General features: G+C 38.5%; 2 protein-coding genes across 3 annotated transcripts in view; one reads left to right on the top strand and one right to left on the bottom strand.

Annotated features, from left to right (window-relative positions):
- LOC107563738 (phosphomannomutase 1) overlaps window positions 1–11,771 on the bottom strand; it is a 12,988-nt gene extending 1,217 nt beyond the window's left edge. The window contains exons 1-6 of one of the 2 annotated variants that reach the window (XM_016248680.1): window positions 11,189–11,771; window positions 9,575–9,692; window positions 7,900–7,976; window positions 7,643–7,734; window positions 7,453–7,552; window positions 5,427–6,139 (exon numbers count right to left, since the gene is read on the bottom strand). In XM_016248680.1, the coding sequence (XP_016104166.1) occupies window positions 6,032–6,139; window positions 7,453–7,552; window positions 7,643–7,734; window positions 7,900–7,976; window positions 9,575–9,692; window positions 11,189–11,302 (609 nt within the window). In that variant the 5' untranslated portion in view covers window positions 11,303–11,771 and the 3' untranslated portion in view covers window positions 5,427–6,031. Of the gene's footprint in view, window positions 1–5,426; window positions 6,140–7,452; window positions 7,553–7,642; window positions 7,735–7,899; window positions 7,977–9,574; window positions 9,693–11,188 lie in introns of those variants that run through there. The other variant, XM_016248681.1, reaches the window with a different exon arrangement.
- A 2,976-nt stretch (window positions 11,772–14,747) lies between these two features.
- gucy2ca (guanylate cyclase 2Ca) overlaps window positions 14,748–26,190 on the top strand; it is a 40,754-nt gene continuing 29,311 nt past the window's right edge. The window contains exons 1-9 of the mRNA XM_016248666.1: window positions 14,748–15,229; window positions 16,162–16,274; window positions 16,749–16,816; window positions 19,029–19,247; window positions 19,329–19,447; window positions 19,881–19,977; window positions 20,053–20,167; window positions 23,541–23,679; window positions 23,854–23,936. Of these exons, the coding sequence (XP_016104152.1) occupies window positions 15,034–15,229; window positions 16,162–16,274; window positions 16,749–16,816; window positions 19,029–19,247; window positions 19,329–19,447; window positions 19,881–19,977; window positions 20,053–20,167; window positions 23,541–23,679; window positions 23,854–23,936 (1,149 nt within the window). The 5' untranslated portion in view covers window positions 14,748–15,033. The remainder of the gene's footprint in view (window positions 15,230–16,161; window positions 16,275–16,748; window positions 16,817–19,028; window positions 19,248–19,328; window positions 19,448–19,880; window positions 19,978–20,052; window positions 20,168–23,540; window positions 23,680–23,853; window positions 23,937–26,190) is intronic.

Here is a 26,190-nt window from a genome sequence, read left to right as displayed (position 1 = left end):
ATAGAGATACTCAATAAATGAGTTTGTTTAGAATTAAGGTCACATAATTTCTTTAATCCGGCACCGTTTACATAATTAGTGTAAATGTTTTGATATGAATCAATTTAAGTTCAAGTGCATTTATGCAATCAGATATGAAGCAACATTCATAGCATGAGATCAATCGGACTATGAATTCTGAATTAGAAATACTTGATGTCCGGTTAAAAAAATGTCTTACAATGCCCTGGAAATACATGGGATCAGCACCATGTTTTCAGGGATCAAGGGGAGTGTTTCAGCGATGACGCGGATTCTGTCTGGAATGATTAACACGTAAATATCACATCAATCAACTATTAATTAACTTAGCGTCAAATCTGACGAGATTTTATAGTTTCAGTCAATCTCATATCCTCTCACTATACAAACATGTAGCTCCAGACCATTCATTAAATATGCAGAATTGTCATAATCTTGTAAATATCCAGAGTCCAGTCCGAGAGTACAGAGGGGGGGATGAACAATCCACATTAAACTAAGCACAAACATCTCACATCTCAAATCACCTGCGACAGTAAATAAGATCAGAAAAGCATGACAAAACTTGAACTTAACATGGAACAGACCTATAGTCACGTTGCGATTGGTCAGAAACGGGGGCCACGTTCACACCGCGGATCCCATGTCACTCATCGATTGGGTCCATTTACACGAGTGACTAACGAATTCAACTCCTGAACATTTAATGCGGTGCCAGCAGCATTTGTATTAAATCTGATACAGTGAAATGAAACACTTAACTGTTTTGGACACCGACGGCTCATCTGACCCAGATAGCACACGTACGTCTGCAAGATGTCTGTTAAAGATCACTTGATCTGCAAAGCATCTGCTGTTTACAGACGTCTGTAAGATGTCAGGTTTACATACATTCTAAATCATAAACATCTTAAAGACTTCTAATAGATGTCTATTTGACATCTGATAGAAAACATCCTATAGACGTATTGCAGATGAGCAAACACTCTAACAAATATGTCTTGTAGATGTCAAATAGACGTCTCTGTGAGGTATGTGTGCTATCAGGGGAGGTGCTAGAAAACTAGAAACAAATGTGTGTCTTCAGTAGGCTATTTCACCAAACAGGGCCGTAACCACTGCAGATCTGATTAAGAATCAGATATGGCCAAATGTATTGCTCTGTTTATGACACGTTTTATTTATTTATTTTTTTCTGCCTATAAAGGCGCTCATCAGTGTGAAATAATTGAGATAGCCTGTCAATTAAAATAAGGCAGGGTTTACTGTTCAAAGAAGCCGAGCAAAACTCTATTTTCTAACAAAATCAAATTTATATCAAGCACATCAAGGTCAGCTCAGTAGCGTTTGGGTCCTACGGCGCCAAGGGTTGCTACTACAGTTAACTGTTGCTGCAGTCAGACATGCAGTCATGTGCGCAGATAGTTGACAGGTCTTTAAAAAGTCTTAAATTTAGTTGTATCAAGGCCATAAAACATCTTAAATGGTACAATAAAGTCTTGATTCTGATTTAAGGAGGTCTTGGGGACGGTAAGACAAGAATTGCAATACGGCTTAATGTGATGATTAAATATCAAAAGGCTGTGATTTAATTGAATATGAATGCTGCATGTTTCAAAGTCTCCTGCTGGGCTGCTTTTTGTGCTTCCGTTACCGGGGAAACCGCTATATTTCTACCATTCCAAAAGCACCACCTGCTGGCAGAGAATCAATTAGCATTTTTAATAAGCCCATGTTTTTATGCAGCAAAGAGTTGTAAATGTGAACTAGTGGATCGACCAGAAGATAATGCATTATAAAACTTTCAACAATTAAGACAGTAATATATATATATATATATGTTATTTAATTAATATAATAAATTATTGATAATAGTTGTTTAAATGAATATAATTTATACTTTTGCTTTAAAAAAATCTATTTTCTTAAAAAAATGTAAAGGCTGAAAAGTTAATCATTTAAAAAAAAAAACCTATATCTGAACTCTAAATCATGCTTTTTACTGTCACTTTAAAGGGGTCCTAGTGCGCTGATAGTTGACAGGTCTTTAAAAAGTCTTAAATTTAGTTGTATCAAGGCCATAAAACATCTTAAATGGTACAATAAAGTCTTGATTCTGATTTAAGGAGGTCTTGGGGACGGTAAGACAAGAATTGCAATACGGCTTAATGTGATGATTAAATATCAAAAGGCTGTGATTTAATTGAATATGAATGCTGCATGTTTCAAAGTCTCCTGCTGGACTGCTTTTTGTGCTTCCGTTACCGGGGAAACCGCTATATTTCTACCATTCCAAAAGCACCACCTGCTGGCAGAGAATGAATTAGCATTTTTAATAAGCCCATGTTTTTATGCAGCAAACAGTTGTAAATGTGAACTAGTGGATCGACCAGACGATAATGCATTATAAAACTTTCAACAATTAAGACAGTAATATATATATATATATGTTATTTAATTAATATAATAAATTATTGATACTAGTTGTTTAAATTAATATAATTTATACTTTTGCCTTAAAAAAATCTATTTTCTTAAAAAAATTTAAAGGCTGAAAAGTTAATCATTTAAAAAAAAAAACCTATATCTGAACTCTAAATCATGCTTTTTACTGTCACTTTAAAGGGGTCCTAGTATGCTCTTTTACAGAGAACCTTTGCACGCACGGATATTGCAAGACATATTAGAGTGGTAACGTTATTGTTGTTTTTTTGTTTATTTTGGCTAAATCACATTTTAGATAGGATGTCAACAACCGCTTAAAAATAACTGCATTTACTATGTACAGATAAGCGCATATGTATTATTTTTATTTTTATTTAATTCTAACATTATAACATGAATTGCAGTGAAACTGTTATACAGTTGAATTTATTTATACCATAGTCCAGTGTTTCCCAGGCGGCATATATATGCAAACTCATTCTCTGCCAGCAGGAGGCGCTGTTGGAGGGGAAGAGATCGAGGTTTCCCCGGTAAGGGCTGATCCAGTAGGTTTTTTAGGGTTAATCTGTCATTTAGTGTGTTCCTCCAAAACCCGTCCAGCGGTTTTAAAACCGCAGCTCAGCAGTGAAACAGAGAGTTTAACGAGTTTACAAGCCCTGAGGCTCATTCTCACAGTAATGACCCTTTTTGTGTGTGAGACGGTCTGTCTTCAGCAGGGCCGGATTATCCAATGGGCACAGGCCCAGGGGCCCATGCGCACTTGGGGCCCAAGCGAGGGGAAGAAAAAAAATTCGGAGTGTCTTTACATTAAGTGCAAATAGCGCGCTTGTTGGCAAACGCTATTTACAGTAGCTCTGCCCACCAATGTCTGGTTGACACTTAATATTAAAAAAGACGCATTGCATTTAATGGCTTCATTGGTGTGGGCAGTAGGGCGTCAGACTCACAGAAATACTTTTTGACGCGATCGACCCGGGTTCGAGTCCGCCACTATATGGGCCTCATTCATGAAACACGAGCAGAAGAATTTTTTTGTGTAAATCATTCATAAAGCCGTTCTGACAAACTTTCGAACCCATGAAAATGAAAACGTCACTGTCACAAGCCATCCAATCAATAGGACAAATGCTACACCGACCAACCATCCTACTTATACAACGACTGAGCAACAATGGAGAAGATAATATTACTGGTTACTGCATTTTTATATTCAGTTATATTCTTCGAAATGAGATACTAGTAATATGTTACTGCCGTGAATATTCCACATCATAGCAACCAAATCTTCAGCTGGAAAAACGCTGTGCCACCAAAGAGTTCTCAAGCGCCACCAGCTAGCCGTTTTCAGAAGAGCACCTGGCTAAAAATGCTTTGATAGACACGTTCATTTGAATATTTATTGTTAGGCATATGGCTCTTTTTTTATTTTTTTTATTTTTGCATTTATGAAATATACTGGAGCCAAACCTGAGAAGGGAGTCCAGAATATTCCACTGTGTTCCTGGACACGTAATTTACGTAGCTGTGTATTTCATAGGCGGGGATTATGTTCAGGCAGCGGTTGTTTGCACTAAGTGCAAATAGCAGCATTTTTCAGTGATATGCTATTTACACTAAGTGCAAATAGCTTTAGATTCTATTTACAATATGTTAAAATAGCAAGATTTTCTGCTATTTATACTACTTATTGCAAATAGTGGCAATTATCTGAACCTCAGTATTGTAGTACACTATAACAGTATGCAATAACTTATTGCGTGTAAATTTTTATTTTAATTTAAAATTATTAAATGGATGCCACCTTATTGGGACAATAAATCCCTCCTTACACCTACCCTAACCATACCAGATACTTTATTTTTAACTTTTTGATTATTTCCTTAATTTTCATAGAAAATAAATGCTTTTCTGATGTGATTTGTAATTTGAAAAGGGAGAAAAAAGTTCGCCAAAAGGCAGATTCGAACCCGGGTTGATCGCGTCAAAATGAGTACAACACACGTTTTACCCTCTGCGCTAATAAAGCTGACGATTGTCTACTGTCTTTCGTAATGTTGACCAGCCGAATCACACGTTGGTGGGCGGAGTTAGTGTAAATAGCCTCTGCCAACAAGGCGGGCTATTTGCACTTAGTGAAATAGACACTCCGCTATGTCATCAAATCTGATGTTTATGAAGCGTTTGTGAATCTGGAGGAGAGTTTTCGGGAAGGTCTGTTTTACGGGCAGATTACTTTGAATTTACTCACATATTTACGCAACTTTCATGAGTCCCTATGTTATTATTCTGTTTAATAAACAAAAATACTGAGGTGCAAATTGTATCTGCCAATATAAAGTACAGATAGCATAATTACTATTTTCACATATTGCAAAGATTGCTGCTGGTCCAGGAAAGCATTGTTGCAATCATGTGATGTAAATCCTGTATGATAGAGGATGCGATCATAGGCTGTAACCTGTGAGTGTAATCCTGTATAAGCTAGAGGTGTTTCCAACAATTAGTACCCTATAATTTAAAACCTTGAATGTGTGTGCGCACGCGTGTGTGTGTGTGGATGTGGGGGGCCCGACAAGACATTGTGCCCAGGGGTCTCTGAATCCCTAACCCGGGCCTGGTCTTCAGAGACGTGAACTCCGTGACTGTTTGTCCTCAGAGAGATTGAGAAACTCTGCAGGACCGAAATCAGTCGTTAAAAATGAATTATCGTCCCACACACACCCTCAACTCACACAGACACTCATTAGTGTCGCTCCACTGGACTTGCAGCAACATTCCAGCACTGACTCAACAGTTGCTCGAGCAACAGCCAATAAGAGGGCTTGATCACCTCACACCCCTAGCCCCTCCCCCTCTGACTGTCCATCACACAGATAAAGGTGTGAGAAACTGAGCTGAACTGCTGAAAATGGAGTCCAGACGTCAAAGCTAACGCACGACCGTGTGTGTGTGTGGATGTGGGGGGCCCGACAAGACATTGTGCCCAGGGGTCTCTGAATCCCTAACCCGGGCCTGGTCTTCAGAGACGTGAACTCCGTGACTGTTTGTCCTCAGAGAGATTGAAAAACTCTGCAGGACCGAAATCAGTCGTTAAAAATGAATTATCGTCCCACACACACCCTCAACTCACACAGACACTCATTAGTGTCGCTCCACTGGACTTGCAGCAACATTCCAGCACTGACTCAACAGTTGCTCAAGCAATAGCCAATAAGAGGGCTTGATCACCTCACACCCCTGGCCCCTCCCCCTCTGACTGTCCATCACACAGATAAAGAAAAACATAAGGCCGGTGTGTGAGAAACTGAGCTGAACTGCTGAAAATGGAGTCCAGACGTCAAAGCTAACGCACGACCGTGTGTGTGTGTGTGCACAGCAAACGCAAACAGGTTGTCGAGTAAACACTCGTTTTCTCTCACGGGTCATTGGTCTGTCAACACACACGAGTGCATCCGTTAGCGCTCGCTTATCATCTTTAACATAGATAGCATGCGTGCGTGTGTGTCTTTTGTGCTGTGCAGGTACAAACAGCTCTGTTTCAGCACGGCTCATTTGCTTCAGATCATCAGAGAGCTGGTGATGTCATTTCCTGCTCACCTCTGGTGAACCGCAGGCCTTTTCCAGCAAACTCCTTCTGCAGAGCCGCCACAAACTTCTCTCGTATCTTCTCTCTCTGCGGGACAGGAGAATTTGGATTGAAGTTTTGGGTTGTTTTTAATGTGTGTTTAGGTTCATTAGTGCTTTAAATGAAAACAATCCATTCGTATGGACCTGTTCACACAGGAACACAGATCGTCTAATGACAACTGTCCAACTTGCTTTACTAAATAGACCTTAAATAGACCTTTCATTGGCAATTTGTTTGATTTTCTGTTTCATTGCTTGATATAAACAGACCATTTAATGAAACCCGTTTTGGTTTTTTTGTGAACAAATCCTCAACTTTTAGCCAATGGACCCTTTTCACAAGACTGTGATGATTCATTTAATGGTCGTCAGCATCGTAAATCCTTGAAAGTTTTTTATATTTTGAGTTTTTGAAAAAATGTATGTACATTTATAACACTATACTTTGTATTATATCTCCTTTGCATCAAATTAAGTGCCCCTATTATGGGTAATGAAAGGTTCATATTTTGGTTTTGGGAGTCCCCAACAACAGGTTGACATGCATGCAAGGTCAAAAAAATCACTTTCATTGTCTTATAATATGCATTTATTTTTACCTTAATTGCTCAACGACTCCCAAACGATTCGCACAACGATTCGTTTTTCCAAACCCCTCCTTTGCGTGACGCTAATCTGCGGTGATTGGTCCTATTGGTCTCATTTTCATTTCATCTCGCCTGTAATGCCTGATAAAGCAGCGTTTGTGAGCGCAGTGCTGCTTTGTGTACAGCAAACCGCTATTTTACCGCTCCAAATGCAGCACCTGGTGGCAAAGATTGAATTTGCATTCTCATTCAGACCAATGCAAAAAGACCAACAAGTGGGCGGGCAATATGCTAATGTTTCATGTTGAAGTCAACAAGAAACGACTTGGGATTCGTTTTAAAAACGACTCGTTTCAATGATTCAGTGTCGACTCTTTCTGTTGAGAGACAATAACTTTACACACGGTGCAGTGTTACACACTGCATGAAAGGTCATTTTCAAAAATCCATAATAGGGGCACTTTAACGCTAATGTGAGGGTATTTCTAATGTAGCCTCTATGGGAGAGACGGTAAATTTGACATTGTTCTCTCTTCTGACTGCTGTTATCAGTCTCTCTCAATTTTTTCCCTTTGTTTGAAAGTCGTGAAAACACTATCGTGGAGTTTTTCTTTTGTTTTTGAGCAAATGGAAATGCAAAAAATATATTTGTGGTACTCTTCCATTCACTGCTCTTGAACTTGAAGTTATGACGACTTCTGCTGCTGAGAAACCCGGAAATGTGAAAAAGGCCCATTCTGGAAAAATAACAGTTCTTGTAAATTGAGAATACCTTGTCGATTACAGAGAACTCGATCCGCTCTTCTAGTGTGCAGCTGCGTCCGATGGGTGAGATGTTGATCATGCCGTTACGAAACTCAATGAACGTCCCTCTGAGAGAGAGAGATATTTGGTTTAAGTTATTAAATGTGGTTTGCTGAATTGTAATTACATTAGTGTGAGTGTGTGTGTGTGTTTGTTACCGTTTCTTGGGTAGTTTGATGAGCCCCATGTAGCTGAGACAGAAGTTGATGAGGTCCTGCAGTAACTCCTCACCCAGATGATTCTGAATGGCCTGAGAAACAGATTGAAAAAATTTAAGACACTTTAGAGACTTTCAATGAAAGTTCTAAAAAGAATTCTAATTCGGTAACAGCACCATTAAATAACTTCTATGATATCTGAAACATGTAAGACATTTTTATATTTTCAGGATCTACAGACACACAAAATCAATCACCTGTTTAGAGATGAGTTTTCCGTCTTTGTATTGTACGGTACCATTTTCTGCGAAGACGTAGTCAAACTTGTGTATGACTGCAGCGAGAAAGAACAAAACAACAGAATGAGATGCAATCAAAGTGCTCTAAACCCATCTGCTCTGGTGAACATCTTATCATCATCCTGGTGACCTTTACCTGTATTACACAACACACACATACTGATGTAAACAAGCTCATTTACACTCTGAGAGCTTCACTGCTCTTTCTGATTCATTCAATATCATACCTGTTTTTTTGTTGACTGGATAACTTTATAATTCATGGCAACAAATAGCTGTCATTGTTGCAATAACACATCAGATCTGGATTCTGCTCTAGTTCGAGTGAGAATGCAGTTGCATTCGGTTCTAAAGTGTACTGTTCTCAGTCTGATTCAATCATGATTTCTTGGTTTATCTAATGAGATCTGCACAATTCAAATGCCACATGCTACACTGATAATCATCAAACACTGATGACACTAGAAACTGATCTAGATAAACAAGAGAAAAGTCAAACATGGAGTTGAGGCTGAAATTAACAACCACAGTTAAGACAGAATCTCACATTTTTCGTCTATACAGCAATGAAATTAACATTTGCATTTTACATTTATGCATTTTCAGACGCTTTTTCCTCAAAGCAACTTAAATTCCATTTAAGCCATACGTTTGATCAGTTTCCATTGCCATACTGTTTGGGCAACAACTGCTTCTCAGATGTTTCTCATAAGAAAAAGACCGTAGTAATCTCACATGTGTCTCTTCTGTTGTTTTAGAAAAAAATCTGAAGAATGTCTCAAACTGTGCACAGACATTTGCAGTCGAAAAGTCTCAACATTAAATCAAATCCTTTCTCATCATTCATATTAATCTGAGACAAAAGGTGCAGTTTACAGAAACATAACTGAGAACTAAGCTTTCTGAGCTTTAATAAAGAAGCAACCTGTGAGCATTACTTTGGTCAGCCATGGTAGTGATGCCTACTGGTGTTGATTTCATAACCGTTCATTCCAATGGTCACAAATGAATTTCATTAATTGGGTTCTAGACTGAGGGAATTATGGGATATCAGCTGTTGTGTTAATGTGATCCAGTCAAACCAGTTCCTCCACATTCCACATCTGATGCACCACCCAAAACCCATTAATCACATGTTTGACTAATGATTCTAAAGACTCGAGACCGTCTGCTGGCTTCCATGATGAAATGTATGATAGGCCTACATAACATTCTCTAACCTTCACCTCCTTCTCCGAGCTGTTCTGCGATTTTGGAATAATCTGAACCGCCCACCACTTGCAGTTTACAGAAACATAACTGAGAACTAAGCTTTCTGAGCTTTAATAAAGAAGCAACCTGTGAGCATTACTTTGGTCAGCCATGGTAGTGATGCCTACTGGTGTTGATTTCATAACCGTTCATTCCAATGGTCACAAATGAATTTCATTAATTGGGTTCTAGACTGAGGGAATTATGGGATATCAGCTGTTGTGTTAATGTGATCCAGTCAAACCAGTTCCTCCACATTCCACATCTGATGCACCACCCAAAACCCATTAATCACATGTTTGACTAATGATTCTAAAGACACGAGACCGTCTGCTGGCTTCCATGATGAAATGTATGATAGGCCTACATAACATTCTCTAACCTTCACCTCCTTCTCCGAGCTGTTCTGCGATTTTGGAATAATCTGAACCGCCCACCACGCCGATCTTCACCTTCTTTCTCAAGGCCTGGAAAAAATCGTCCAGCTCAGGGTCGATCTTCTGCAGACACACAACCAGTATTACATCACTGAAGGGTTTCTGATGTGACCTGTGGCTTCAGTGCCCCTGAAACTGATTTATGAGTTAATTGAACAGTGACATCCATCTGTTCAACAGGTTTCAGAGTATTTTGTGTCCACTTAACAAGTAGACAAATAGTCTAAATTGGCCACAGAGCAACATTGGCTAGTCTCATAAAGCATCATGTTTGCAGCTCTGTATGTTATACTTTACGTTTATGTTTTCAGCAGACGTTTAAAGTGCACGTTAATGGCAGTGAGCTGGTTATGGCAGTGTTCTTCACCGACGGGTTGCGTAAGGGAACGCTGTGTTCTTCTGTCAGAGCTGCAGACTGTCATAGTACACTCAGGCTATCACACTACATGAAGTCATTCGAATCAGCTCTGATTCATAACAGTATGCTATGGAGGTAAATATGAATAGACGTTTTAATGAACGTAAAAGAACTCCAGGCGTTTAAGTTTAAGAGTATCGTGAAGCTGTGGCAGATGAGCAATAATCCCAGCGAGATTAATCAGCGAAGCATTAAAACAGAACGCTACCCTGACAGCAAAGCCCCGTTCACAACAAGAACGATAATGATGAATTAGCACTTTAAAGAAGACAGAATTTTTGACTGGCTGTCAATGTATCAACGCTGTAATAGTGATACAAATGGCGTTTCCGCTATTCTCTTGAAGTAAGAACGGTTTTAAAACTTTATCGCTATCGCATCTTGGTGTGAATGGGCTTTTAACGTTGTGAAACGGGATTTTTTTTGTGTGTGTCTGTCTTAACACGTTCTGTTTAAGCTGTAAAGGTTTTTACATTCATTTTTTCATTGCTAGAACCTTCATATAAGTTCCAGGAACTGCTTTCTGGAGGAGGAAAAGACACGGACAGCTGAGGACAGGATTGATGATGCAACATCTGAGGACACTGATACACCAACTCATCTGAACGTAAATAAACACTACATGTCCAGAACGGCATGTTAAGCGACATGCAGAGCTGTGAACTGCTCATGCAACAGAACGAACCGCCGGGGCACAACGTTCCTCCAACAAACTGTACAAGAAACGCATAATGTTCACCCTATACTATAAGCGTATTTGGTAATATTTAGGAACTATAACGTTTTAGTAGCCTATGTTTTTTCCCCCCCAAACAATTACCAAACACTCCAAGAGCGTTGTATGGGAACCACTGGCTGATGTATACGTGCAGAACGAGTGTGCCCTTCTGTACAAACACACAAAAACACACTCGTTCACTAATAACACACACTCACGAGACATGCTTCACCTACACACACAGATCAGCGCTGCAAATAGAAACATTGTTACATAAGGAAGATGTCAATCTCATAAGAGCAGAGAGGACGCATCTTTTATAACCCTTTAATTGCTATGCATTAGCTTAATATCTATTACATTTAATGTGATCACATAGCTATCTTGTGGATAAAAAAGAGGTATATAGGCTCGCATATTTACCTCTCTCGGGGGTGTCAGCGTTCCGTCCACATCAAACAAGCACAAAACATTTCGACCTCCGGCTACACGAGACTTTATATCCATTTCTTCTTGTCCAGCAATTGAAGTAAACATAAAATAAAATTAAAAATCAAATAAGACAATTAAATATATACAAATCAGACTCTAAATGACTCTAGATGAGTTAATGCGTAAGAATATAAACACTTTCTTGAAACCGAAAGATAAAGAAGTCAATACTGATGAGTATCATTTACTAGGATTACAGTGTATACTGCAGGCTACATGATCACTGCTGAGTGGGAATGAATCCGCACATGTGGTTCTTTCTGCAGCATTATCCGCCCTGCATGGGGAGGGTTCGGCCTCAGCCAATCAAATGCGCAAATAGATCTGGGGGCGTTACTGCGCTGTGAGATGAGTGCATGGAATTCGGAAGCGTCACGTAACAAGCACGGTCAAACTCAGAGATACCCCTCACCTACTAAATTACACCCGAGCATAACAATAACAACAACAACTGCGGCAGCATTCCGGAAAATAACTATAAGAACATACTTAAAAAGGTATTTTCAATTAACTGTAATGAGGGAATGAACGGGAATGAACTCATGACCTGAGCACGAATTATATTATAAATTAAATTATATAATTCTACACAAGAATATATTGAAATGAACAAAATACAGTGTATAAAAATACAATGTAAAAAAATAAACTGTAAAATAAATGTAGTGCTCTTCCACTCTTCTTTTGAACTTTACAACTGATTGGTGGCAGACAGAAAATCTGCTCAAATTAGGTTGACCTCTTTGTGCTGCCTCTGTTGTTCTATGCACAAGAACATGGTCTATCACAGTAGCTCTGATTTCATCTTGCTCTTCCTCCACCTCTCAGATTGATAGATGCATCTGTGCACTTTGTAGGCCTACTGCCCTGTATTTTGTATATTCACATATTCAGAAACAAGTGTGAACATTTTTGAATCATTGTGTGTACACGGTGACAGCCGTGTTGCAGTTGTGCTTAACTTTTGGTTTCTTGTGTTTAGGGGTTTGCATCACAGTGCAAACTGTGTCTTAGTGCGTGGGTTTAGAGTTTCGCAAAAAGAGAGCATGAGATCTGTAAACTGCCTGAACTTGTTTAAGGTTTTGCAAAAAAAATAAAAAGATTTATTTGACAGATTGGTTTAGGCTGCTGAGAATTTGGTTCAGAGAATGGGGTTTAGTGTCATCGCTGTAAATAACAAGTTAAAGTAAAAGTATGCAGTTGTGCTTAACTTTTGGTTTCTTGTGTTTAGGGGTTTGCATCACAGTGCAAACTGTGTCTTAGTGCGTGGGTTTAGAGTTTCGCAAAAAGAGAGCATGAGATCTGTAAACTGCCTGAACTTGTTTAAGGTTTTGCAAAAAAAAATAAAAATAAAAAGATTTATTTGACAGATTGGTTTAGGCTGCTGAGAATTTGGTTCAGAGAATGGGGTTTAGTGTCTTCGCTGTAAATAAAAAGTCAGGACTTAAAAGTAAGAATACGAAAAGTAGCCTAAAACAAATATTTTGGTTTTGGTTTCGCTTCACTGTACGGCACACGCATATAAGCATTAGAGGTTCACTACACCCTGCTGTCCGTATCTGAGGTGTTTTGTGCTGTACAGCGTTACCTGCTGCCGACATTCAACTACATTTTAATGAACATTATAATATGTGTAATATTTTTTTCTCTTTAGCTCTAAACTGGATTAATATATTGAAGGAAAAGTACGGTGATGTTTATAAAAGAGGAAGGATTGTATTTGAGTGTTTTTGCATTCGCTCGCAAAACTTTTATGATGGGAATTTGAAATATGGGAGGGAAAATAGTTATTTTGCGAGCAAAACGAAACGTTTCTAGGCGGAACGCAAGGTTTAGCGAGTGAAGGCCATGAAATAGCCTATTTCCCCTCATTCTCATATTTTAAATAGGCCTACCTAAATGAAAATTTAGTCTAGCGTCTCAGTCTCACAGAGCTGCCTCAGTGAACATCAAGGCACCTGACGGAACAAACGGGTCCCTGAAGCTGAATTAGTTACGAAATCACTGGAAAGGACTAACGGCCGTTAGGCTCGACTAAACCTCATCGTGCTGTTAATATTAGCTGGATTTGAGTGATCACCGTTAGTCAGACAAACACAGAAGAGGAAGAGAAGTTTAACGTGAGCCCTGCGTTTAAAAAGGAACCCATTTGCTTCCGTCTCTGACTGAATATGATTGTTCGTGTCTGAAAACAATCAGGCCAGATGCATTCTAGACAAATGCAATTGTTTTAGAGTTCACTGTCATTGGTGCATTACGGTTAGTCAGCGTCCAAATCAACTCGTCGATCACTGCTGTATTTTCTTACCATTTTGGGTCTGTCCTGATTTAAAGGTCCCATGACATGCTGCTTTTTGGATGCTTTTATATAGGCCTAAGTGGTCCCTAGTACTGTATCTGAAGTCTCTTTCCCGAATTTCAGCCACTACGAGCCAGTCCCACAATGAGCTTTCCTTAGGATGTGCCATTTCTGTGGGCCATCTGAGCTTTCATTTTCTCGAAGGCGAAGCAGGATACCCAGGGCTCGGTTTACACCTATCGCCATTTCTAGCCATTGGGGGACCATAGGCAGGCTAGGGGAACTCATATTAATGTTAAAAAACCTCATAAAGTGACATTTTCATGCCATGGGACCTTTAACAGATCTCTTATTTATAGGCTAACCCATAAGACACTGAGAAGTTTTCAATGATAATAAAAGCATTTTTATAGCCTATTTCTTTGGCACAAAGCTGTTTGATTTAAGTGGAATGTATCGTGCAAGATGAAAACTACCCGCTAAATAGGCCTAACAACGAAATAATTCGTTATACTTTATCTTCTTCTTAAGTTGGGTGATTTTTCAGCTAGGGGAACTTTTCGGTCCTCTTGTTTTGAAAATAATCAAAATTCAAATAGGCTAAGTTTCTTGTATTTTGTTTCTCTAAAATGTGAGAAATGTCATTAGACTCACATTGGCTGTCAAGGCCATCATCAGATTTTTATTCCATTTGTGATCAATGTTTAACAGATCATTTGAAGGATATGCTTTTAACTTATTAATAACTTATTGTGATCTGGGACCTGATTTCTCACGGTCATCTCACCCAGATTTCTCATCCGTCTGTAAACACTGATTCTGAGAAGAGATTTTACATGAGCAGATTTACAGACCGCAATCTATCAGCTTTTATAGCACACAATCTATTTGCCACACATTCTGCTTTACAGCCCTGAAGGACCTTTGGCCCCTCCAAGGTCCTCCAGAACATTTACGAACCGCTCAGACCTTCTAGCACATTCTGTGAGCAGCAGAAACAGAGATTTATTGGACAAAAACCACCTGTGGATTGTTTGAAACCAGGTGGTTTGACGTTTATGGGACATTTTCAGAGATATTTGGATTTTATTGATTGTAATTTCAGCTGATGGACCTAAATAAAGCTCACTGATACGGTCAGCAGACGTCACCTTAGATCAAATAAAAAGCTGAAACTAGAGGGATGAAGCTTTTTCTCTCAGATCAGGCTGATTTTGTTTGTTCACTGTCGGTTGTTCATTAACACGCAGAGACACACCTGAGCGCGCATTTCCTCTTCAGGTTCCTGTAAAAACACAAATGCAGAAAACTCTCGCTGCAGTCAGTATGATGTCTTTTCAGAGACGTCATGTGGACGGTGTTGTTGGAGGATAGATCTGATCTTTCTGATGTAATTAATCAGAATTTACCGGCTTCAGGAATGACTGTGGCATTAAACTGAGCAACGTTTTTTTGAAGGACCTTGGTTGTGGACGGGATGTTGGGATTGTTCTGGTTCTGGTTCGGTTCTGTGCTCTCTGTCTCTGGGTTTGACGTGTTAAGCTGCAGAAACTCCTCGGTCACGTTAAACGTGGTTCTGCTAGAGGATGAAAATTCGCCCTGGAGTCTGAAGTTTGTGAAGGACGTGGTGGAAATGGCTGTTGAAGAGGAGAATGAAAAAAACCAGGCTGAAAGTGAGTAGATTCAATGATTAGGTACATGCAGGCTTTTAATTCAGTACTAGTAAAGGTGACCCACCTCTCAAACACTGAAGATCAGGTGAGACCATCCAGATTTCAGTGAATGACTCTTGTGTGGATCTCAAGAGTCCATGAAACTGGAAACTGGAATTAAAAGACAAAAACATTGTATTTCTGCAGGGACATTCTGTCCTACAAAATACACAAATCATAGATTAATCTTAAATTAGATTAACTTCTCCAGGCAAAGAGAAAGACAACAAAAGTAACACTATTACAAATAACTAGGCTATTTAACCTTTTATTTGTTAAATAGAATAGAACACTATACAGTTCAATACAATACAATAGAAGACAGTGAGGGTTGTGACTTAAGTCCTCTAGGCAAAATAATAAGAAAGTGGTCTTAAAAACAGTCAAGTGATTCACTTTATCCAAGTTTTAGGATCTGTTAAGGGGTAAGTTGAGCTAATTTGTGTAAAAGTAAACAAACATATTCAATGCAATAGTCAACATCATGTATTCTATAGCTATAATGACCTCTAAGATGCTTCACCTTTTGAAATGTAAAGTTAAACCTGACTGAATACTACAGAAATGGTAAAATTACTTTAAATTGGACAAAATCAGCCTTGATACATGACCTACTATCATGGAACTGATGCTGTCGATTAAATCGCTAATGTTAATAACAATTATGATCATTTAAATATTGCGCATTAGTCAAGTCTAACGTGATCTCTTCTCCCAACCTCAGAAGTAGTTGAGTTAGTGTCCAGTAAATAGCTAAATACAATCTGTTTAAATTCCCTGATAACAAAGGCATGAAGTCATTCAGAATTAGAAGAAAACAAACACCATATGAGGTTGAGCTGCTTTTAAATAAAGTTGAGTAATCAAACATAGTGGTGGTTTTGTTTATGAAGGTCTGGACTTCCAGATCAAGGTGCTGTTCAGCGGCTTTAACACGACGCATTATCGGCGCAGGGGCTGCGGCAGCAGTACGTGCGAGGCCGTGGAGATCCTCAAATCGCTGCATGTGAGTTCTGCTTCATAAAAATCTGCCCAAAGGACATTTTGAAGGACGTTCCGGTTTATTAATGCTGTCTGTCCTCAGGCACGCTGAAACATTATGGTGAAGATTTAATGTGTCCCAGATAGCACACCTAGATAGCAAGATAGCACACCTACGTCTGCAAGATGTCTGATAACGATCTCTTGATCTGGAAAGCATCTGCTGTGTAAAAACATCTGACAGACGTCTGTAAGATGTCAGGTTTACATACATTCTAAATCAAACATCTTTAAGACCTCTAATAGACGTCTATTTGACATCTAAAAGGAAACATCCTATTGCAGATGAGCAAACACTCTAAAAGATACGTCTTCCAGATGTAAATGCAGACATCAAATAGACGCCTCCATGATGTACGTGTGCTATCAGGGGTGGGCAAAGCCCGCAGCTGATTAGCAGTTAAATGTAATGATATTTTCCATTTGTTTTGTCCGTTAGAACATCAGTGAGCTTGGATGCATGATGTTGGGTCCGTCCTGCACATATGCGACGTTTCAACTGGTGGAGTAAGTTAAACTCAAACGACCAAATACTTTTTCTTAAAATGTTATCCCCAATATTACATACAGCATGTGATTACAATTTTGGTAAGTAGTTATTTTTAATGACTAAAGGGCCATTTCAACCAAGCACAATATTGAAAAAAAATTAAGTCTATTAATTATTGTAACTCTGTAATATCGGAGTACACACCAAAACTACAACGATAACAACAGAGCGATTTTTCCCCCAGCTAGAATGGTATAAACAGTCAGTCAGTATCCACCCAACTTTAATGGAATAGTTCACCTAAAAATGAAAATGCTGTCATTAATAATAGCTCATTCTCGTTCCAAGCCCTTCGTTCAACTTCAGAACACAAATTAAAACGTGAGCTTGATTCTCGCAGTGCGCGCATAAGTAGAATGTATTTTGATTATTATCTTCCGTTGTTGACGATGCTAACATAGTTATCGTTATTGTTGTAGTTCTTGGTGTGAAGTGCCTTAACCCTAAACCAAATCATAAAGGCCTGCATTATTTCACCCCCATCAAAATACATTACATAGGCTACTAGCCTATATTTAAACAAATAAATTAGTACATTCATTTGAGCTAGTTTAAGTTAACAAGTATCATCAGCAGCACATTTGTGCCAAGAACAGCGTTGGATAAGTTATTCTAAAAAAGTAACAAATTACTAGCTACTTATTAGCTACATCTTCAACAGTGTAATTTGAAAAACTGTAAATGACATAAAAAATAAGAACAATCCCTTGCTTTACTTTTTCAAGGGAAAGGTAATTAAATTACAGTAATTAATTACTCAGTAATGCATTATACCCAACACTGGCCAAGAACAACTTTTTCACAAAAAATAAAACATTTTTGAACAAACTGAAGAGGTGATAATTTCAATAACAACTAAATTTATTTTTCAAACAACCTAGTATGAGAGCCTGTTCTAGTACACCCCCAAAACAAAATAAAGACTTTGTAAAAGAGCACAATAGGACCCCTTTAAACTGTTTTTTTTTTCTGTATAGCCCAGGGGTAGGCAAGTTCGGTCCTAGAGAGCGTCCTGCAGAGTTCAGCTCCAACCCTGAAAAAAAACTCACCTGCCTATAGCCTTAGTAATCCTGAAGACATTGATTAGCATGTTCAGGTGTGTCTGATTAGGGTTGGAGCTGAACTCTGCAGGATTGCGGCTCTCTAGGACGAACTTGCCTACCGCTGGTATAGCCAATTCTATATTAAACTGTAAAGGTAATGAATGAGGATTAATGTTGAGGGTAATGCATTACAAGTAACACAAGTTACATAATCAGATTAATTTTTTCAAGTAACTAGTAAAGTAACACATTACTTTAATTTAATTTACAAGAAAATATCTGAGGTACTTTTTCAAACAAGTAACGCCAGTTACTTTGTATGTATTGACTGACGGCTCTCGTGTTGCCATGTTAAGAAGAATCAGGAGTAAGTGCAGAGGAGTTTTGTGCACTGTGAGAACATGATGCTTACTGTAGTTCTAGACTAAATATGAACATGCATTTACTTATCTCACTGAACAAAACAGATTCAGTATTCCTCAAAATGAATAAAACAATGAAATGCAAATTCAGAATATGATGCAAACCTGCAATAATTAAATATGTTAATTAACATAAATATCCTTTACGTATTTAATCACATTTTATTAACCAATGTCTTTGCTGCTGACCTTCAATGATCCAATTCAACCATACTAATAAGCAAAAATTACTTTAGATAAACATAACATCGTTTTTCTTTATTGCTGAAGAGTGTTAAACTTTCTTCTCCTGAATCCTCTACAGTACAGACATAAATTTACATTTCCTTCAGCCTGAGGCTTATTCATTTCACTTTTGGTGTGAAAGGGCTTTTACATTTGCCAGAAATGTAACTTTTTTTTATTAAGAACAAACAAGCAAGTCCAGCCAAGATGAGAAATAGTAATGTAAAATAACGTAACGCATTACTTTCCAAAAAAGTAACGAAGTAACACTATTAGTTACTTTTTCAGGGAGTAACACAATATTGTAATGCATTACTTTTAAAAGTAACTTTCCCCAACACTGATGATTATAATGAACTGCAAACATTCTTATATAAATGTTATATTTATCCGCATTACACACATAACAGAGAGAAATTTAGCTCTGTATATTAGTAGGTCATTGCACTATTTCAACATCCCGTTTGTCTGTCTGTCAGTCAGGAGGTCGGTCTGACCCTGACTATCCCCATCATCTCAGCTGGCAGTTTCGGTCTTTCCTGTGACTACAAGGACAAACTCACCCGGCTGCTTCCTCCGGCACGCAAAATCTCAGAGTTCTTCGTCCATTTCTGGAATGTGTCCTTCACCAATCTGAAACCTATGTGGAAGACAGCGTATATCTATAAAAAACTCGACAACACGGAGGAATGCTTCTGGTATTCACAATACAACATGTAAATAACAACACGACACAACACAGACACACACACTGAGACATCTGTCCATTCGTCTGACAGGTACATCAATGCTCTGGAGGCGCCGTCTGCTCTGTTTGCCTCCAACATATCCAGAGAGATGCTGAGGAGCCAAGGGGACCTGGAAGACAAGATGAAAGCTCAGGACCGACACAGCAACAGTGAGAAAAATCTATCTATCTATCTATCTATCTATCTATCTATCTATCTATCTATCTATCTATCTATCTATCTATCTATCTATCTATCTATCTATCTATGTACCTATGCATCCATCCACCCACCTATCCATCCATCAATCCATCTATCCATCTACACATCTGCATACTTATGCATCCATCCACCCACCTATCCATCCATCTATCCATCTACACATCTGAATACCTATGCATCCATCCATCTGCGTACCAATGCATCCTTCCACCCAACCACCTATCCATCCACCCAACCAACCACTTATCCATCCACCCAACCAGCCACCCATCCTTCCACCCAACCAACCAACCAACCACCCATCCATCCATCCATCTATCTATACATTTGCGTACCTATGTATCCATCCATCCATCCATACATCCATCCATCGCTTTGCAGTTTTTGTCCTATGTGGGACACCAGACGACGTTCTTGCCATTAAGAAAAACACCACCATTCCTCCGCATGTGGTCTTCGTCCTGATCGACCTTTACAAGTGAGTCTGTGATCCCCATAATCCTGTCTCAGATCACGTAAGCATTTTTCCAGCTGACTGTGAGGTGTCTTGCAGTGATGGTTATCACACCAACGAATCCAGCTTCGAGCACATGCGGGATGTGCTGGTGGTCACCATGCACAGCTTCAGAAACTACTCCAGCCACACGTCCTGGAAGACAAACACAACGGTAAGTGCAGCATTTTAAAGGCCCGTTCATACCAAGAGTGATAATGATAACTATAAATACAGCGATAACTATATTTGCGTCCACACCAGGGGCCCGTTCTTCGTATGTCGCTAACTCAGTTAGCTGTATTTGATTGTTGACGATTTGGCATGATCTTGGATTGTTTGGTTCTTCGAAGCTCATCCCGGAGTTGCTGTCAGAGCAACAGGTCCTTAAGCTTAAACCTGCTCGGGAGCAGGCTTATTTCATGTAAACAGGATTAGATAGCATCTTTTTAAGCAGAATTGATACCTAAAATATGTCCGCTACCACCGCGACTTTGTTACAAGAGTATCCTACTAATCCAGGGACAATAATTTTAAATAATAATCATTTAAAAATTAATTTAAAGATAATATAATAATGTTGTGTAATCTTAAATACTATAAGCAGTCATTTTTACTCACTGAAATACTTATTCGTCATAAAATTATTACTTCATAATTGTATTTGAGTCTTACTCACACGCTATACAGATAATGTAGAGTCGTGCATTAATTTGAGTGCTGACAGATATTATGAGTGGCTTGATGGAGCGCAGGCGATGCAGATAACATGATCGTGACCCTTAAGAAACATTAATTAATGCTGTCATGTAACAAATCTGTTCAAATATAAAATTAAATTAATTGCTAATTACTACATTGAAATAAAAATGAAAAGAAATATTAGAAATCGTGAATATAAATAATTGGGAATCATGTAAAAAAAATGTAATAAAATAAAAACAGTCCACATTTCATTTATCTATTATAATATTTATGTAGTTTTGTTCGCTTGGCTGTCCAAAAATTTGTCAAGTTTTTCATCAGGTGTCTTTTTTAATTATATGATGTCATTACGTTGCTGTCTTGCCGCCAGCCAATCGCTGCATTGCTGATCGTGGTTTCGAGTATCGATACATAACCCCTTTTAAACCAACCTTATCCCTTTTAAACCAACTTTTAATCCAGCCATACTAATCATCAACAACAGGTGCGTTTGAAGAACCGAATTAGCCAGATCCTGTTTAGCGCGATGATATCATCTTGGATGTGACATTTCATCTCGGATGTAATAAGCGACGTACGAAGAACGGGCCCCAGTAAACGATAGCTGTCCGTTTTTGTTTCAACCAGTAGATGTCCTAAGCATGCACGTTTAAGGTGCATCTAAACAGTGAATCTAGCGTAATCTATCTGGGGCCTGTTTCATAAAACAAGTTTACCAAATAAGCCAGATTTATTTCAGTTAGTCTGACTTATTGTCAGTTGATTTAGTTAAAAATAAGTCAGACTAACTGAAATAAGCCTGGTTTATTTGGTAAACTTGTTTTATGAAACAGGCTCCTGATCTCTAACATAGTCAATGTAGTGGAATAAAAACAATAAGTAGTTTTATGGTACTCTGTTTGCTGTGGAATGTCTGTTTGCTTCTGTCGCCTGCTATTTCAAATGTGCAAGCCCTTTAAATTTTAATGAAGTCTGATTAGTTGTCATTAGCTATGTTTCCATCCACCTATTTTTATGCACATTTTGGTATATCGCTTAAAAAAAACACTGGATGGAAAAGCCAAGATGCGCATAAATTCTAAAAATGCACTTAAAAAACTTACGCGCACATTTGCGTAGGATAAACTTTTTTATCCGATAAGAAAAAATGCACATAAACTATGATGGAAACACATTTACCAAATGAATTACTCCATGTGCATCGAGAAAGTCATGTGACTTTGAGCTATGAGACGGGATAACTTGACTAGCAATGGACCGATCTCGTTCACAGCATATGTTGTTTTGGTCATTCTGAAATGCCTGAGCAAAGTCTGTCGTCAAAGTATTTCTGTATAATTGTCTTACACGACTGTGTTCCCAAACAACTGGCATTCGCCGCCGAACGCAATGACTGCATTTATTGTGTTTCGTCTGTTCGCTCTGAGGCGCAATTAATTTATCATATATGAAAATTATTATATTCAGTGGCTTCTCCTAGTTTTCTTAGAGATATTTAGTGCCAGTTTACCAGGAAGTGACGATTTTGCTCTCTTTGACTCGTTGGATAGAAACGGTGCTTTATTCTCAAATGTTTTATGTGATATTCCAGTTTTGCGCACAAGTTTAATTTTTATCTTTGGATGGAAACAGCAATATAGCTATGTTTCCCTCAACCTATTTTTATGCGCATTCTGGAATATCGCATTAAAAAACGCTGGATGGAAATGGTGCTTTATGCCTAGCTCACACTACAGGATTTTAAGTCCGAAGTTAACGATCTCGCAGACAGGTCGGGCTGTGATCGGGGGAAAATCAGCGGATCATCAGCACTCGGCAATCTTTATGTGTGAACTACTCAACGACGCATCAAAGAGGCTTGCTGACGCCTTGCCGACAGCAAACAAATATCTAGCATGCTAAATATCTGGACCGGTCGGCCGACTCAACATCACGTGGTGTCAGGTGTCGTGACGAGCTACAGCCATTGAGATAGGCATGGGTTTCGGTCACTGGAAGAAAAACAGCAGCTGCAACATGACTTTAAGAAAAGTTTGGACACAATAAATGGAGCGATTTTTTTTCAGAACAGATCATCGCGCAAACAGCTTGCAGCGCCATTTCTTCCCGACGTCGATTTTCAAATAAACAACTCCTGTTTCACGTATTGTTTCATGCCATTCCCGTTCCACTTCTCGCGTGTGTTTTCGTGACAAAACGTGGTTTGGGTATGGGATAGAGTCATTGGGTGACAGAGTTGTTAGGCATGTTCGACTTGAAGCAGCGCTTCGCAGAATGATCAGTGTATGACATCAAAGTACCGCGAGAGCGATTCGAAAGCATATCACTCTCGCAGTACTTTGATGTCATACACTGATCATTCTGCGCAGCGCTATTCCAAGTTAAACGTGCCTGTTGTCAGCTCGTGTAGTGTGTAATCCCCGGTTGCAGATTACTTACGTAGTGTCACATAGTGTGAACACCACAACAATTTAAAGACAGACAATCAAGTCATGTAGTCTGAACAACACAGCGATCTGCCAATGTTTTAAGTCATGTAGTGTGAACTTGGCATTATTCGCAAATGTTTTATGCGATATTCCAGTTTTGCGCTCAAGTTTAATTCACATTTTTGGATGGAAACATAGCTAGTGTTTTATCGTTAATCAGGTGTAAAAAAAATTCTGAAAGTGATCCCAACGATATTGTTCCTCTATATTGTTATAGTCATGGTGTGAACTCTGTTATTCTTTTAAATTTGAAATGATTTTTAGAATGTTATCTTTATAGTTATAGTTATCGTTCTTGGTGTGAATGGGCTTTAACGCATTGTTCTGTCTCATTTGACAATTCCCATCCTGCAGGCGCTGAATGATTATGTAGTGGCTTATCATGATGCCGTGGTTCTCTTCGGCAATATGATGAGACAAAACCTGAAGGTGATGAAACAGCAGCCATTCAGTGGCATCACTGAACGGCCTTTCAGAAACATGAGCTTCGAGGGTAAGTGCGTCCTAAAAAAACAGCATGACACTGGATCATTGCTCATATCATATAACATTCGCTAGAATCCATATCTCAATACTTAGGTCATTTGTTCAAAAGAAATGGGTCCTTGTGATTACAAAAAAACGAATTATGATCAATTTAATGAGATATCGATGTGTGTGTGTTCAGGTATGGGAGGACACTATGAATTAGACGCTAGCGGAGATAGAGATCTCAATCTGTCTGTGGTTTACACAACCAGCTCATACAAGGTGAGTCAATTGTCTTAATTCGTAAAACCAAAGTTGCATTTTGGTACAAATCAATTCAATGACTCACTCATATACTGGCGTCAATGTGAAATATGAAGAAACGGTAATCTACTAAATCTTTTTGGTTAACCAATTCAAAAGATTATAATGACTAAAAGATGTATTCAAATTTACAGCAATGCCTTGTTTTTACACTTATGCCGAGTTCACACTGCACGATGTTAGCCCCGATTTTCACTCACCGACAGGTTTTACGTAATCTCTGGCAAATGCCCGAAATCGGAGGCAAATCGGTGCTCGTTCACGCGAGTGACAATCACGCAATGTGAATGATCAAAGACGCGACCTGAGAGAATTGCCAATGTGTCGCTGATGCCTGTGAAATATTTGGCATGCAAAATATCTGGATGAATATCTGTGAAATGAGTTGTAGTAAATCAGCTCAAAAGGGAAATATTTATGACAAATTTTAACTGGTTATGATTAATAATAAATATTTAGATTAGATCTTAGAATTAACTGTAGCAGAATCAATATTACAATTATTTGATCTGTCCGTCCACCGAGCAGACAATATAATCATTCATCAATTCAAGGAAAGATTATTTTCCTGGCCAAGAAAGAATAACTTTCCTGCATACAGTACTAGCATTAACTTAGCATGTAGCAAGGGATCAAACATTCAGTGACTTCGAATTGTGAGCAGCACACAGAGGCAATTAATTGTGAATATAAGGGATTTAATAAATTAAACTAGATCTAACATATAACTAACTAAGCAAAACACATATATACAGAATTAAGCAAAGTAAGGAAAAGCGAGAGAAGAGCAAAAGAATGGCAGTATTTCACATCAATTAACCACAACCTAATGAGAATCATCAAAGAATCAAAAATCACCTTAAAAGGGGCTGAAACTTAAACACGCATCTAAATAGTTGTAAACGGTTACTAGTGTAACGGAGACCAGCGAGTAGGTGTTGTGCAGGTAAACCTCACTCCCCTGATCTCAAGAGACGCACTAGCGATAGACGCTAGAGGCTGCAGTCTTTAGCCTCCTTGTTAGTGCGTCCGCCTCCCATGCTAGAGACCCGGGTTCGAGACCAACTCGGAGCGAGAACGAGGTGTAGCGGAGAGGACCCGGGAGAGAGGGGTTACACTTGCGTTGGCTTCGTTGCTGAAACAAGAGTCCTGATGTGGTAGACAACAGTTCTTGATAAGTTCTTAATACTAAATACTAAACCCTAAATACAGGGTTTGACATTAACACCCGCCAACCTGCCAAATGCGGCAAAAAATCAGCTGTGGCAGGTAAAGCTGTCAAATCACTAGCCAATTTGGCGGGTTACTTTTCGTAAGTTATGTTCACGCATTCATTTCTTGGGGAAGTTCATGCAAGCCAAATCTGTGCAGGTTTAGCGCAAATACTGAACTCGTGAGACATCATGACATTATCGAGTATATTGCAAAAAACAAAACACACCTACAGAGGCACGCATACGCGACGTGATGAAGTCTGGTTAGAGTAGACCAACACATGCTTTAGTGCGCGTGCGCATTTTGATTGCGATCTTTCACTGCATGATTCAGTTTATTAATATGCATTAAGAATGATCACATAATTCAAGATAAGGGGGCAGAAAATTTATATATTCATATAGTTATATCAATTCATATAGTTAATCAATATCACAGGAAGAGTGCCGTTTTTTTCTTAAAAAATCAGCATGGTTTCAAATGTGATATTGATTTTATACAACAGTTCAATAAAGAATAATTACTATCAAGAGACTTACATTTTAGACGGCATATTGGCTGTTTTTGCGCTATTTCTGTGTTATTTTGCCAACAAAAAACATTCCAAACATTCTTTTCATTTTTTAAATAATTTCAAATATCAGTATTCAACATTTCATGTTTAAAATATCAAAACATTACTTATGCATTTGTAACTGCAGGCTAAAGCATTCCATGTCCCTCTAAGTTGCATTAACATGTGTAAATACATCTAAATGCCACTTCATATGCAACTTCTGCAAAGGTTAATTTTATTGATACTGATTTCATTTGTTTAGTAACAGCCTAAATGTATTATTATTATAATTGACTGATTAAATGTAAGAATTTGACTTAAAAGATGATGCACACTTTTAGAAAAAAATGGCTTTATAAAGGTAAAAATGTCCATAAAAGGTAAAAATCTATTTAAATTTATTGGAAAAGCTTAATTTCTATCACTGCTGTGAACTGACCA

Source organism: Sinocyclocheilus grahami, unplaced genomic scaffold (genome assembly GCF_001515645.1).
Source record: "Sinocyclocheilus grahami isolate Dianchi unplaced genomic scaffold, SAMN03320097.WGS_v1.1 scaffold888.1, whole genome shotgun sequence".
NCBI lineage: Eukaryota > Metazoa > Chordata > Actinopteri > Cypriniformes > Cyprinidae > Sinocyclocheilus > Sinocyclocheilus grahami.
The sequence above is the reverse complement of the archived record's forward strand: the minus strand, read 5'-3'. Positions and strand labels throughout refer to the sequence as shown.